The sequence below is a fragment of the Dromiciops gliroides genome, chromosome 1 (assembly GCF_019393635.1).
Source record: "Dromiciops gliroides isolate mDroGli1 chromosome 1, mDroGli1.pri, whole genome shotgun sequence".
Lineage (NCBI taxonomy): Eukaryota > Metazoa > Chordata > Mammalia > Microbiotheria > Microbiotheriidae > Dromiciops > Dromiciops gliroides.
This window is the reverse complement of record NC_057861.1, coordinates 424,862,384-424,877,634: the sequence shown is the minus strand read 5'-3', so window position 1 is coordinate 424,877,634 and position 15,251 is coordinate 424,862,384. Positions and strand designations below refer to the sequence as shown.

The 15,251-nt window shown below is 39.6% G+C and overlaps 1 protein-coding gene across 5 annotated transcripts in view; it reads right to left on the bottom strand.

Annotated features, from left to right (window-relative positions):
* Positions 1-15,251, bottom strand: part of MAST4 (microtubule associated serine/threonine kinase family member 4) — an 808,011-nt gene that overhangs the window by 74,307 nt on the left and 718,453 nt on the right. For all 5 annotated transcript variants that reach the window (XM_043988945.1, XM_043988953.1, XM_043988971.1 and 2 more), the window contains 2 exons: positions 12,919-12,994; positions 10,778-10,987 (listed from right to left, as the gene is read on the bottom strand). In XM_043988945.1, coding sequence (XP_043844880.1) covers positions 10,778-10,987; positions 12,919-12,994 — 286 coding nt within the window. The remainder of the gene's footprint in view (positions 1-10,777; positions 10,988-12,918; positions 12,995-15,251) is intronic.

Genomic DNA, 15,251 nt, shown 5'->3' with positions numbered 1-15,251 from the left:
GTCCCTGCCCTCAAGAAGCTCATTTGTGATACTTTGAACATGTGCACGCTTGTTGTCATAAAGGAAAAAAAATATTAACAAAATTGGGCTATTATTTGTTGCTTATGGCACCAGAAATTTTAGCATGAAATCCTAGGATCATCATCAAGAACCCCTAAATAGTTTGCTGACCACTAAACAGGAAGCACCGTTCTATTTAGGTAGACTGTGAGGTCCACGAGAAAAGGAAGCATGTCTTAACTAAATTCTCTATTTTCCCCCAGCACCCAGGATAGAAATCGAGGCCAGGGGCTCTTTCACTTCTGTATCTGTACGCCTGGCACAAATGTTTTTCATCCATCCTATACAGAGTAAGCATTTAAAAGTTTGTTTAGATTGAGACTTTTTTTTCTTAACATAGCCAACACAGGAATTTGTTTTGCTTGACTATATAGGATTGTAATAAGGGTTTTGTTTTTCTTTCTTTCTCACTGGAGAGGGGAAGGGAGAGAGATAAGGGGAGTCAAGTGAGAAGGAAAAAAGGCTATTTTTATTATTTTTTAAAAAATTAAACTAAAAAGTCAAAAAATGTTTGCTTAATGAATGAATGCATACCTACAGAACACATCCTCTAATTCATATTCCATCTGTATATATTGTGTTCTGATTTTTGACTATGCACCCATTCAATATTGCAGTTTAACTAAATAAGTGGGTTTTTTTTTCCATCTTGTCTTTTTTCCCCTTCTTTTTACCAAGGCATGAGGGGCAGTAAGGTATAGTGGAAAGTCTATTGGATTTAGACTCAGAGGACCCAGGCATGACCTTTGGCTCTGCTGTTTACTACCTGTGTGACTTCAGGCAAATCACTTAACCTACTCCAGTCTTAGACTGTCATCTATAAACTGAGAGGTGAGGGATAGTAGAAGGCCTGGAACTTCCTGTTCTAAAGCTGTAACTGCTGTGATGAGAAACTTAGCCAGTACATTTTTTAAAAAGCACACAACGTGAAGAATCAAAAGTCCAATTTCCTAAGTGCTACCAAAACGGAGCTCAAATTTTCCTAATGATCTTTTGTTAAGCAAGGTCAAGCTCTCTGAGGCTTCTGACCCCAAAATGCCAGCACGATTAACCGCAGGTTGCTGTGGGTGGCTGAGTCAAAGGGGTGTGTCCTCGTTGACTATAATGATTGAAAGTTTTTCCTCTGCTGTGGCTTAAATTCCAGATCAACAGAGCAAGTAGCAAAGGGAGGTCGTATTGGTGCAATTAATTGTGGTGACTAAACTGGCCAGGAGAGCCATGTAAGAATGTGCAGGAAGGTTCTCTGCCAAGAGCAAAGCCCAGATCCAAAATGAATTATCCAGGACAAAACATTGAATTATGCTACATGGAATCTTTTCAGGTACTCAACAAGGCTTCCTTTAAGTGCTTATGATGCGGCAGCTAGTGTGCAAAGGGCTAGAAATGCAAAGAAAGGCAACAAAAAAATCACCGATGCCCTCATGGTGTTCACATTCTAAGGGGAAGTCAATATACAGATGACTTTGTACAAACAATATAGATAGATAGATAGATATAGATGTGCGTATATGTATATGTGTGTATGTACACACACACACACACACACACACACACACACACACGATAAGGGGCAGCTAGGTGGTGAAGTGGAACACTGGCCCTGGAGTCAGGAGTACCCAAGTTCAAATCTGGCCTCAGACACTTAACACTTACTAGCTGTGTGACCCTGGGCAAGTCACTTAAACCCAACTGCCTCACAAAAAAAATAAAAATAAAAATAAAACAATTATATATGTACAGGGTAAATTGGGGTAGACTCAGAAACAAGGCACCAGCACTAGAGGGAAGGCTGAAGGTAGGATTTTAGCCAAGGCCTGAAGCACGCCAGCAAAGGCAGCAGGGAGAGGAGAAGTTGGAGAATATTCTGGGGGTGGGGCACATGCAGTGAACATAAAAAGAACCTTGGGGCAGCTAGGTGGTGCAGTGGATAGAGCACCAGCCCTGGATTCAGGAGGACCTGAGTTCAAATCTGGCCTCAGACATTTGCTACTTACTAGCTGTGTGACCCTGGACAAGTCACTTAACCCTGATTCCTCACCCCCCTCCCCCCAAAAAAAGGGCCTGGGGGATGGGGGGGTCTTGTGTGAGGAACAGCAAGGAGCCCAGTGCCAATAGATTTAGAGCATGCTAAGGGTAATAAAGTGGGGGAAGGAAGGAAGGGCCAGGTTGTGAAGGGCTTTAAAAGACACACAGAAAGATACATCTACATGTACACACACATATGTGCATACATATATGCATATGTACAATATACAGACACACATGCACACTGGTAGACCTGTACATGCACATACATGCCATACACACACACACACACACACACACACACACACACACGCACGCACGCATAGAAGATTCAGGCCCTCATACGAGAGTCTCCCTCAATTCTCCTTCTCTTCCCTTGCTAGGTGGTGCAGTTGATGGAGCGCTGGGCCTAGAATCAGGAAGACTCCTCTCTCTGAGTTCAAATCTGCCTCTGATACTTATTGGATGTACGACCTGGGCAAGTTACTTCACCCTATTTGCCTTGGTTGCCTCATCTGTCAAATGAGCTGGAGAAAGAAATAGCAAACCACTTCCAGCATCTCTGCCAAGAAAATCCCTAAACTTGTCTTAGATACTTACTAATTAATGTGATCCTAGGCAAATTATTTAATCTCTCTGCCTCAGTGTCCTCATCTATAAAATGGAGCTAAAAGTAGCACCTAAATCCCATGATTACTGTGAGGATAAAACAAGATGCCATTTGTAAAGAGCTTTGGAAACCTTAAGCTACTCTATAAATGCTAGCTATTATTGCTGTGGTTGCTGTTAAAACTCTCCTTCTGATTTTTCATCCTTCCTCCTCAATCCCTTATAATAGAACAACAGGGAACACTTACATAGTGCTTACTATGTGCCAGAGACTGTGCTAAGTGCTTTACAATAATTTTCTCATTTGATCCTAACAACAACCCTGGGAGGCAGGTGCCATTATTATCCCCATCTTATAGATGAGGAAATAATAATAATGATAGCCAACATTTTATACCACTTGATATGTGCCAAGGACTGGGCTAAGTGCTTTACAATAATTTTCTCATTTGATCCTTACAACAACCCTGGGAGGCAGGTGCCATTATTATCCCCATCTTACAGATGAAGAAATAATAATAATAATGATAGCCAATATTTTATACCACTTAATATGTGCCAAGGACTGGGCTAAGTGTTTTACAGATGTTATCTCATTTGATTTATATAATAATCCTGGGAGGTTGTTGTGGTTCAGTCACTGTCAGTCGTGTTTGACTCTGCATGACCCCATTTGGGATTTTCTTGGTAAAGATACTGGAATGATTTGCCATTTCCTTCCACAGCTCATTTGACAAATGAGGAACAGCAGTAAAAAGGGTTAAGTGATTTGCCCAGAGTCACAAAGCTAGTAAGTGTCTGAGGCTGGATTTAAACTCAGGGATGTAAGTCTTCCTGACTCTGAGTGGCACTCTATCCATTTAACAGATGAGGAAACTGAGGCAGACAGCACTTAAGTGACTTGCCCAGGGTCACACAGTTATTAAATATCTGAGGCTAGATTTTAACTCAGGTCTTCTTGACTCCAGTCCAAGCTCTCTATCCACTGTGATCGCTTTCCTCCAGGCCTCACCATGTGATTGGACACCACTGACCAATGCACCTTTCTTTTACTTTGCTTTCTATTTCATGTCACTCATGCATCTCATCCTACCTTCATCTCTGTCCACATCACTTTTCTATCTTTATGTTGGCTCCTCATCTTCCTCCCAACACCTTAAATTTGGATGCTTCAAGAGAGTAGTTATAAGGCAGGCATTGGAAAGATGTTGGCCCTTTTTCTTCTCTTTCTACACTCTTTGACATGGCAATCTGTGGATGCTTCCCAAATCTACAGCCCACCTTTGTTCTTCTAAGATGTAATCCTGCATTTCTCTCGGCCTGTCTACCTTGGTATGGAACAGACAGTTTTATTCCCACAGTGAAAGAGAACACTAATCAATAAAGCATCATAGTGATAATAAACCGGACAGAAGCTAATATATGCAAGCTTATTTGGGATAACTGCATCAGGGCTGTTCATGGGTTATTTTACAGATCATGTTTGCTGAATATAGCCTGACAAATGCTACGTAGATGCTTCTTTCCCCAGTGGTTTCTATCTCTCTGAGTGACTCTCACCTTCTTGGCTAGCTTGCTGCCATAGCTGCTCTGGTACCTGATAGCTTGATGCCCAGGGACCTCTATGCATTTCTAACTATATTTTGTATATAACCACCTGGATTTTCTGCTGACAATTCAAATTCAAGATGTCTAAAATATTACTCATAATTTCAACCCCACGGTTCCTTACCCCACATCAAACACCATACATATCCCTTATTTATCTAATTCCACTATTTTTCCCCTCACTCAAATTTCATAGTCCTACCTGATAACTAGGCTCATAACCTCAAAGTCATCTTTCACTTCTTGTCCTCCTTTTGTCATACCTCACACCATACGTCAATCAGTTGCCAAAATCTGTCAAATCTACCTAAAAAAAACCTCACACTCAATTCTGTCTTTGCTACTTCCCCTACTCTGGTAAGGACCTCCTTATCTTACCTCTTAGCTGGACTGATGCAATTGTTTTTTGGGGGGGTAGTGGTGGGAACATTTCTAAATGGTCTTCCTGGACTCTCTCCTTTCTCCATCCAATCTTCACACTGCTGCCTGGCTAATCTTCCTAATGTAATACCCCTCTGGTCATGCCAATTCTCTACACAAAAACTTTCAGTATCTTTCCACTGCCTACCTTATAAAATACAGACTCCTTACCATCATATTTAAGACTTCATAAGTTGGTTCATAAACTTTTACTCGCTCTCTTTTATGCAGTTTACATTTAAGCCAAATTGAATTATTTGCAGCTCTGTTTTCAGTCTATCCGCTATAGTTTTTTTCATACCATTTGCCATGCCCCTGGAATGGACACTGTGCTCTGTAATAGCTAATTTGAAATCCTTGTCCACCTTAGGTATCTCTCTCAAGTGCTCCTGCTCAAAATTCTCGTTCCTCCCTGAAATTTCCCATGAATCTCTGTCTGGACTTATTAGCATGGATCACATTCTCTTTTGTGTTATAACGATTCATGTAGAAGTAGCTGTGTCCCAATTAGATGGTAAACTCCTTGGGGGGGGAGCATATATATTTGCCTAATACAGTACTTTGTGCACAGAAGGGACTCAATAAATATTTGTTAAATCCTATGTATAGAAAAGCACATATAGACAAAGAATGGAAGCAAATGTTGAAAAGGGGAAAAAAAAGATGATTGGTGAGCACTGGGAAAATTGAGTATGTTCCAAAGAAAAATACACAGAGGGAGGCATGGGAGAGGATTTTAATGTACTCATTCTTTAGGATGAGATTAGTTTCTAATTAATTTTTGATCTATGCTTCTATGGCCCTTTATTGAATGTAATTTTTATTGTATTGTGGTCTGAAAAGGGCACATTTAATATTTCTGCTTCTATGCATTTGTTTGTAAGGTTTTTATGTCTTGATACATAGTCAATTCTTGTGACAGTGTCATATACGATTGAGAAGAAAGAATACTTCTTTCTATTGCCATTCAATTTTCTCTAGAGGTCTATCATTTCTAACTTTTCTAAGACTCTTTTCATCCATGGGAGAGACGGTTTCAAAGATTTAAATTATACTTAAAGTTTCTAACTTTTTTTCTTCAACAAAGACAAGATTCTATGAGATATAATGAATACCAAGAAGCCATGTGTGTTTTTTCTTCCTTCTCAAAGATAATCATCATCTCCTCGTTCATATATTTTTTAAAAATCCCTTTTCCTTTTATATTGACAATAGAAGTTGCACAATAAGGTTCCTATGTAATACAATACTATCACTGTTTTATGTATCTGAGAACAACATGAAAAACTGAACAAAATATTAATAGCTTTCAGAAGGGCTTTGCAATGGAAAAGGTAAAGAAAAAGAAAAGGTTTTATCTCATTAAATTGGTTAGGTTATAGAAACACTATCATAGAAACTACAAAAATACACATTAATTTCCTTTCTACTTGCAAGCATTATCATATAAAATAAAAACACAGAAGCTAATAGTCAAAGATTTCATCTACTAATTCTACAATTGTAAAAAGGGGGAAAGAAACTATAGCAGCTTTGATATATTAGAAAAACACCCAAACATTCAATTTGAAAGAGAACTACAACTGGGAAGAGAAACATCTGTTTCAGGTTGTCAGCAATGTTCTACTAAACGAGAACACTAATAGATACCATGAACATGTTTCTATTTTAAGCCTTGGTCAAAATAAAATTTGTGACCCAGATCTGAGAGTAGGTTATATTTTCTGTTCATAAACACACCTAAGCAAAAGGATTGAGACATCCAAAAAACATTCAGTTTAACCTGACCTCAACCTCAGAACTTTAAAAAAGCATTAGCTAAATCAAACTGCTCAAAGCCCGGGAGAGCATTTCCCCCAGTTATGCCAAAGAATGGTACAATGCATTAAGTGGCTATAGGGAACCCTGCTATTCCTTGAAGGTCTGTCACAGCTGGGAACCGACAATAAACACACTACAAGAAAACCAAAGGCATGTTCCCATACTGCAACTCTGGTGAGGGCACCTTTGCCAGCCTTGTGTATTTAGCTTTGCTTTTAACATTCCCAGTCCTTGATGTCTATGGTAAATGTGGTTTTGAAGAGAGTTTTAACTGCTGAAAAGTAAAATGGTGAATAGAAATGTTTACCTACTGAGATAGAGGTATGGACAAGAAATCAATCAATCAAGGAATCAACAAACATTTATTAAGCGACTGCTGGGGGCCAGGTGAGGTACTAGGGAATCCAATCACAAAAATGAAACCATTTCTATATTCAAGCAGCTTACAGTGAAACACAAAAGATGTCCTTATCACCAAGGAATGACTTTTATGCTGTAAACACAAACTCATCTCTGCCCAAATAGTGAAGTATTGCCTTGTTATAAACCAATGAACATGACTTGGGCATCATCCACTATGATGCCAATTCAGAACTTTCTAGACTTGGTAAAGAGAAATTCATCCATGAAACAGGCCAGGTGGTATGTGGTGCACAGAACCACGGAAAAGCAAACTGAGTAGGGAGTTTCACTGGGATCACTGGCACATACATACTGCTAAACAAATTAGGAGAAAATCACAAAATCAGGCCGACCCGATCCACTATGAATGTGTTACATAATTTGACTAGGCCATCACAGTTGCAAGGCAATCCTTTTACACGTCCCTAATTACCTCTATCCCACTCACTACAGAGTACCCGGCCAAACCTTTTCACTCCTCAAATTTCCTATGGCTTCCTCCTTCTCCCAACATCTCAGTTAAGAACCCTGCCTTGGGGCAGCTAGGTGGTACAGTGGATAGAGCACCAGCCCTGGAGTCAGGAGTACCTGAGTTCAAATTCGGCCTCAGACATTTAACACTTACTAGCTGTGTGACCCTGGACAAGTCACTTAACCCCCATTGCCTCACTTAAAAAAAAATTAATTAATTAATTAATTAAAAAAAAAGAACCCTGCCTCACATTTTACTGGAAAAATTGAAGCCATAGGTTGAGAGGTCCCTTTTCTCCCCTCCTGCTCTTCTCATATCACCCAGATGCTTTCTGTCTCTATCTCCTCCTTCACCTCTCTATCACACTATGAGGTAGCTCTTCTACTTCCCAAAGCAAGGTTTTCTATATGCACAAGGGATGCCATTCTGTCTGTTTTCTCTAGCAGACTTTTCCTTCAATCATGCCCACTCTCATATTTCAATCTCTGCCTATCAAATAGCTGCTGCTCTATTACCTACAAACATGCCCATGGTTTTTCCTATTCCCAAAAAGCCCTTTGCTCCATTCTTCCATTCCTGCTATTTTCTCATATCTCTATTGTCTTTTGTGGCTAAACATTTTTGAGAAGGCCATTTATAATGGGTGCTTCCACTTCCTTTCCACTCCCTTTCATCTTAACTCTACAGTCTGGCTTCCAATCTCAACATTCAACCATAATTGCTCTCTCCAAAGTTACTAACAATCTCTTAATTGCCAAATCTAGTGGCCTTTTCTCAGTCCTTATCCTTCTTGACCACTCTGTAGCCTTTGATGCTATTGATCACTTTCTCTTAATTGATACTCTCTTCTCTCTAGGTTTTCAGGACACTGGTCCTCCTTGTTCTCCTCCTCCCTATCTGACCACTCCTTCTCAGTTTCCTTTGCTGGATCTTTACCCATGTCATGCTTGCTAACTGTGAGTTTACCTCAGGGCTCTGTCCTGAATCCTCTGCTCTTCTCTTTCCATATAATTTCACCTGGTGATCTAATTAGTTCCCATGGACTTGATTATTATCTTTATGCTGATGTTTCTTAAATCTATTCATCCAGCCCTATTCTTTCTGCTGATCTTGTATCTCCAGCTGCCTCTTGGATGTCTCTAACAATATCTAGTACACATCATAAACTTAACATGTCCAAAACTGAATTTGTTATCCTCCCTCAACTCTGCCCCCTTCTAAACTTCTCACTCCTAGTTTTCCCAGACTCAAAAACCTGGGAATCATCCTTACCTACTCACTCTCTCTTACTACCCACATCCAATCTATTTTCAAGGTCTATCAATTTTTACCCCTGTAACAATGTCTTGCATATGTCTCCTTCCCTCCTCTGATACCATCTTGCTTAAGGCCTCATCACCTCAGTCCATCTTCTACTCAGTTGTCAAAGGGATCTTCCTAAAATACAGTTCTGCCCTTCTCACACTCTTCGCACCCCTGCCCACACTCCATAAACTCCAGTGGCTCCAATCATTTTCTCCCCTCATAACCCGCCCCCCCTTTCCATGTACTCTGATCCAATAACACTGACCTCACACAAAAGAGTACATCTTCTGGCTCTGAACAAGTTTTTCTGGCTGTCCCTCATGCCTGGAATGTTCTCCCTCCTCCATCTCTGCCTCTTGACTCCCTTCCAATCCCAGTTATAATCCCATCTTCTATAAGATGCTTCTCCTTCCCCCTGTTAATGGTTTCTAATTTGTCTATAGCTTATTTGTACATTTGTTTGTTATCTACCCCCATTAGACTAAGTGTCCCACAAGGGCAGGGACTATATTTGCCTTTCTTTGTATCCCCAGTGCTTACTTAGCACAGTGCCTAGCACATAGTAGGCACTTAATGTTTAATGATACATCTGGTAACATCATTATAGCTCTACCTTCATGAATGATCTATTTATTCATGATTATGTGTGTGTGTGTGTGTGTGTGTGTGTGTGTGTGTGTGTGTTTTCAAAGGTGGGAAGGTTTCCAATCATTCTCTTTTCCCACTACAAGTAGGACCAAGTACTCATGTTCATGGATACTTAGACTGAAACAAGAAACACGGGGCCAAACTGGCAATAATAGAGACAATGTGAAAAAGAGCTAGGTGGTGCAGTGGCCCTGATTCAGGAGGACCCAAGTTCAAATCTGACTTCAGATACTTACTAGCTGTGTGATTCTGGACAAGTTATTTAACCCTGACTGCCTCTCCATCCCCCATCCCAACCCCACTCCCCCTCTGAAAGAAAGAAAGAGAAAAGAGCAATGGAATCAGAGGAAGCCTTACAGGCAACATTTTTGGCTGTAACTTACACCTTCCAACAAGAAGCTTGCCATTTAAAAAGTCCCAATTACCCCCAGGGGAACCAAAAGTCATTTACATAGGTGCTTTGTTATGATTTCACTAGTCTTTTCAATTAAAAACTGCAACAGGATTAGATTATTGCTTGCTGTTAAGTCAAGCATACTCTAGCAGTGAGGTGACATTTGTCCTAGCACACATACCACCTGAACAAAAATTTCCCCTAAGATTCAGTCATGATAGGGTTGTTCATTGGACTTATTTGCATATTTATGCACTGAGAGTACAACCTCGAGTGATGTCGAGACAGGACAATCAGATCTCCCATAATACATTTAGACAAAATGCATCTGATATACTTAATTACTGGTTTTATTTGTGGTTGATCTGCTTCAATTACTTAGAGGAACTCTATTATTGATTTAGTCCACTCAACTCCCTGCCCCCTATCATCCTGTGCAACTTGTCACACACACACTCTCAGGGGTGTTATCAAGAGTTATGCATGCAAGTGTTAGGCCCAGACAGGCCCTCTCTTTATCATTCATTTTGGAAATGGGATGGTGTTTTTTTAAAGAATAAGAGCTGACACTAGTGAAAATTTAAGGTTTGCCATTTGCTACCCAACACCATGCAGGTTAATTAACAGGGCATATGGCCTGGAAGAAGCTGGTACTTTTCCATTTACCCTTTTCAGATATTAGTACTAGATAGCTTCATAAAGGCATGCACATACACACAGGCAATTTATAACTTGCGGACTAGGGGGAAAAATGACTGCTTTTAAATCCTTCACAATCCACTTATCCTGGAGTCGTACATTGTTGGGCCCTGAGGTTTCCGTAAAGGTTACTGCATTAACTTTTTAATTACGTTAAACAACAACCAGTATGAATTTATAGTACTTCACCATCTATTTTTTTTTCTCCTCGAGACAGCAACCTCAACTATTTCACTGCAACAACTTTTAAGCAAATGTTCTCATACAATTTTTCAGCAAAAGATAATTATCTCTGTACCATGCACGGTCCATACCTCCTGTAGCAACTTATCTAATTTGTGCTGTAATTCGAGGAAGTATCGTGAGGTGATGAGGCCCTGATGGGATTTATCCAAGCAATCTCGAGCCAGTTCAATGATCTGATGGTGGGTGAAACTAAGTACTCCATCTGCCAGGGGGAGAACGTTATCGGGAGAATAGTTTGTGATAATTTCCTGAAGACGTTCTTCCATCTGAGCTGTAGCCTGTTAAATGAAGGGGTGGGGGAGAAAAAAAAAAAAAACCACCAACCAGGTTATGATATAACATGCACACATATTCCCAATTACATCATTACAATAAACTAGCACTTTCTGAAGCTTCTAGTTATTTTTAAGAACAAGTATTGATAATAATCTTATAAGAAATACTACCATGTGAATAATGCTCAATAACATGGAATGCCAACCATTCATATTCCCTGGTTTTCAACCTATCAAATGAATAATGGCCTATGGTATTTTCTCCCTACAGCTCAAATAATGTACAAACACTGAGATGCCTTCATTTCTTTACCAGTCCTCCTACATATGGTCTGTCAGATATGCCCAGCGTTCTTTATTGTTACTGTTTTGTTTTTATTTTTTTATTCTTTTTTCCCAATCTTAAAAGTATTTTATGTTTTTCCAGTTACATGTAAAAATAGTTTTCAACATTTGTTTTTGTAAGATTTTGAGTTTCAAATTTTCCCCCTCCCTCCTTTCCCTCCCCACTTCTTGTTGTTAATATTTCAAGGAACTGTCATAGGGATACAGACAGGACTGGTGATTTTGTTAATAGGGAGAACTCCCAGGTGAGGAAACTCCTTTCAGTAGTGCAGGTATTAGCACCTTCACTGTAACTTATGAAGAGCTGCCTAGAGCATTGATTGGCTAAGTGACTTGCACATGTGTCAGAGGTGGGTCTTGAATCCAAGTCCTCTGGCTATGAGGGCAGCTCTCTATCCATCATAGTACACCTTTCTATGGTATAACCTCTCTGGTTACCTTTGCATCCCTTTTCCTGGAAAACCTATTTCATAAATAAAAGCACAAGAAGATTCTCTTAGTAAATCTTCTAGGATTTCACTTTCCCACTTGATTCAATTCTTTTTTAATCACCTATTGCCTAATCTTGACTCCTGGCCTAAGATATCCCCAATCATAAGCTGTCATATTCCATTTCCCTGGTATTTACTTCCCCTCAACACCCACGTCTCTCCCCAATAAAGCAAATAGTTTCTATGTAGAGTCAGTGTCTACTTTCCTGCTGAACAACTGACATGTGATAAATAGCTCAAACTGCTTTAATCAATGACATCAATGTTGGACTCATTAAAAATAATAAGCACTCTGTGCCTGATTTATGAAACCAAAGGTTTCCTTTTGTTCCCTTCCTTGGGTTTACGGGGGGGGGGGGGGCTGAAGTAAGAGCAAAATGGAGAATTTTCCAAGGGTTATCCCTCTCTTCTTCAAAATCCAAACTATCTGGGGAATGAGGATAATAATAAAAGATGAATGTCATAGTTTTTCCTGACCAGGGTCCCAGCCTTTTGCTTCTCTTCAGGATGATCTAAGTCTTGCATTCTAAGAGCAAAGCAAGTCAAACGACACTTTCCACTTCTAGATCTAAGTCAATAATTAACTTAAAAAAAATAATGAGTAGAGAAGTGGGAAACTTGAGAGAGTAGAAGGAGCTGGGGAGAGGGATAGGGAGAAAATAATGGGAAACAACCTAAAGCTCATTCTGCCTATGTGTATGAATACTATGAGATTATGGGTGAAAAGGAGGAAAAAAAAGAGCTCCTCATGACATAACACGTTATTCCTAGAACACTGGGAGCATGAAGGGCCCAGAAGTGACTTTTGATTTTAAATAAAAATTACTGAACAATAGCTTCCCAGACTATATATAACCAGCAAAAATGAATTTTAGAACCAGTTCAGTAATACCTAAAGAAAGAAGGGTCAGTTCTCAGCAGTTTTTTTTTTTTTAATTTATAGCAATTTTATCTTTCTAATAAGAGTTTGGTGCCTGCTTTATGAAACTCATTACTGGATTGGATCATTACTTCCAATAACAAAACCACCAAACACATACTTAAAACCTACACTGCCTGTTAGTAGAGATGCTGCGCATCTTAAACACAATTCATTACCTTTGGGAACCTTTCTTTGTAGACATGGTTCATCATAATTATTTCATGGTCACAGCAGGCGGGAGAACGTCCAGGGCTGCAAGTGAAGCACATTATCCTTTTAAACTTGTCACAGCATGTAATGAAAGGAGGTTTCCTATTTATAAACAATCTGTTTGCATGCAAAATGCTATGCAGCCTTCGTTACAAAAGCAGATTATATAATAAACTATGGCTTCAGCCATTTGTGTGTGTGTGTGTGTGTATACATATACACATTAAATAGTACATGAAAATACTGAATAGTGCATGAGACACAGAAAAGATGAGATTCCACAAAATAACTTTAGAAAACAATACAGGGAGTGGCAGTTTTATCTGCTTAAACTGGGCTTTATTGTTTGTCTTAATATTGGTGAAAGTAGCTCAGGAGAAGCAATTAAAATGGTGCCTAAAACAAGATACACATTGGCATAAAGTTCTTTTATTATTTGTTCAAAAAAATTTATAAAAATGGAAATGATTGTTTTATTCCATAAATTAAAATAAAACTGAAAAAATAAAGTTCTTTTATTAAATCTAATTAGTCTCAGGGGCAGCTAGGTGGCACAGTGGATAAAGCACCAGCCCTAGATTCAGGAGTACCTGAGTTTAAATCCGGCCTCAGACACTTACTAGCTGTGTGACCCTGGGCCAGTCAAATAATACCCACTGCCCCGCAAAAAAAAAAAAAAAATCTAATTAGTCTCTAATATTAAAAGAAAGTACAATAATATGGACCCTTCAAATCGGGGGGTCTTAGCCTTTTTAGGTCATGGACCCACTTTGGCAGTCTGGTGAAGCTCATGAACCCTCTTCTCAGAATCCTTTTTCGTTTCTTTCTTTCTCCCTTCCCCCTCCCCTCGGCTGGGGCAATGAGGGTTAAGTGACTGGCCCAGGGTCACACAGCTAGTTAAATGTCAAGTGTCTGAGCCTGAATTTGAACTCAGGTCTTCCTGAATCCAGGGCTGGTGTTTTATCCATTGCATCACCTAGCTACCCCAAGAATCCCTTTTCTAAAGGTATAAAATAACATACACAGGAGTAGAGGGGAAAGCAACTCTATTGGAATAGTTATCAATACATTAAAAAAAAATTCATGGATCCAAGGATAAGAACTCTTGCATTAAGTAGTTGTTAGTTCAAGCTTGTACCAGAAACCAGGAGTCTGTCTCATAACACTAAAGTGGTTTTAAAATTCTTTCATAGCGGGGGCAGCTAGGTGGTACAGTGGATAGAGCACTGGCCCTGGAGTCAGGAGTACCTGAGTTCAAATCAGGCCTCAGACACTTGATACTTAGTAGCTGTGTGACCCTGGGCAAGTCACTTAACCCCCATTGCCTCAATTAAAAAAAAAAAATTCTTTCATAGCATCGGTGTTCCATGCTGAGTACTGTACCATTTATTTGCTCATCAAAAACACATCTCTTAACTATGTCCCATTTGCATGGGATGCTGAGTGAGGCACCATGTACTGGGAAATCTACTGTGTAGATGGAAGATGCATAAACATTCAGCCAGGAAAAAGAAAAAAAAAAGCTAATGAGATCTTATTGAGAGAGGTACAGATTACAGGAACACCGAGGACAGAATCCAGGTATACTTTGCCCTGGTGACACATCGGCAGTCTTACAACCATTTCTGGGTATCACAGTTTAGGAGGGACACTGACGACCTGGAGAAGGTCCAGGAAGGTTAAAAACCATGAGTTCATGCTAGATAAAGACCAGCTGAAGGAACTGGGGATATTTTAAGTGGGAGAACAGAACACTTTGGGGAAAACAAACAAACAAAACAAACAACAACAACAAAAAAAAAAACCACTTTGGGAGTTGGGGAGGGGTGAGATGCCAGTTGCCCTGTATCTGAAGGACAACCATGTGGAAGAGAGATTAGATTTGTTCTCTCTGTCCCCTGTGGGCAGGGCTAAGAACAATAGGGGGAAGTAGCAAAGAGCAAATTTAGTCTTGAAATCAGGAAGTCTTTCCTAACAATTAGAACTGTACAAAAGTAGAATTAGCTACATTGGGACATGGGAGGTTCGACCTTACTGGAGGTCTTCATACAGAAGGTGGCTGGTGATGTTGGAGGGGAGATTTTTTTTTTTTCAGATATCATTGAGGTCTCCTCCGGTTCTGAAATTCTAGGATTCTGTAGCTTTCTTATTCTCATAATAGTTTATCATCTTTGTCCTGTCTGCCATGGTTTTTTCTTTTTGTTTTTTAAAAGGTATGTGGACTTTCTGTTTAATTGATGTGAGCATCACATACTTCCTTGAGTAAATATCTGGGAAGTTTTTGTTAAATAAAAAAATA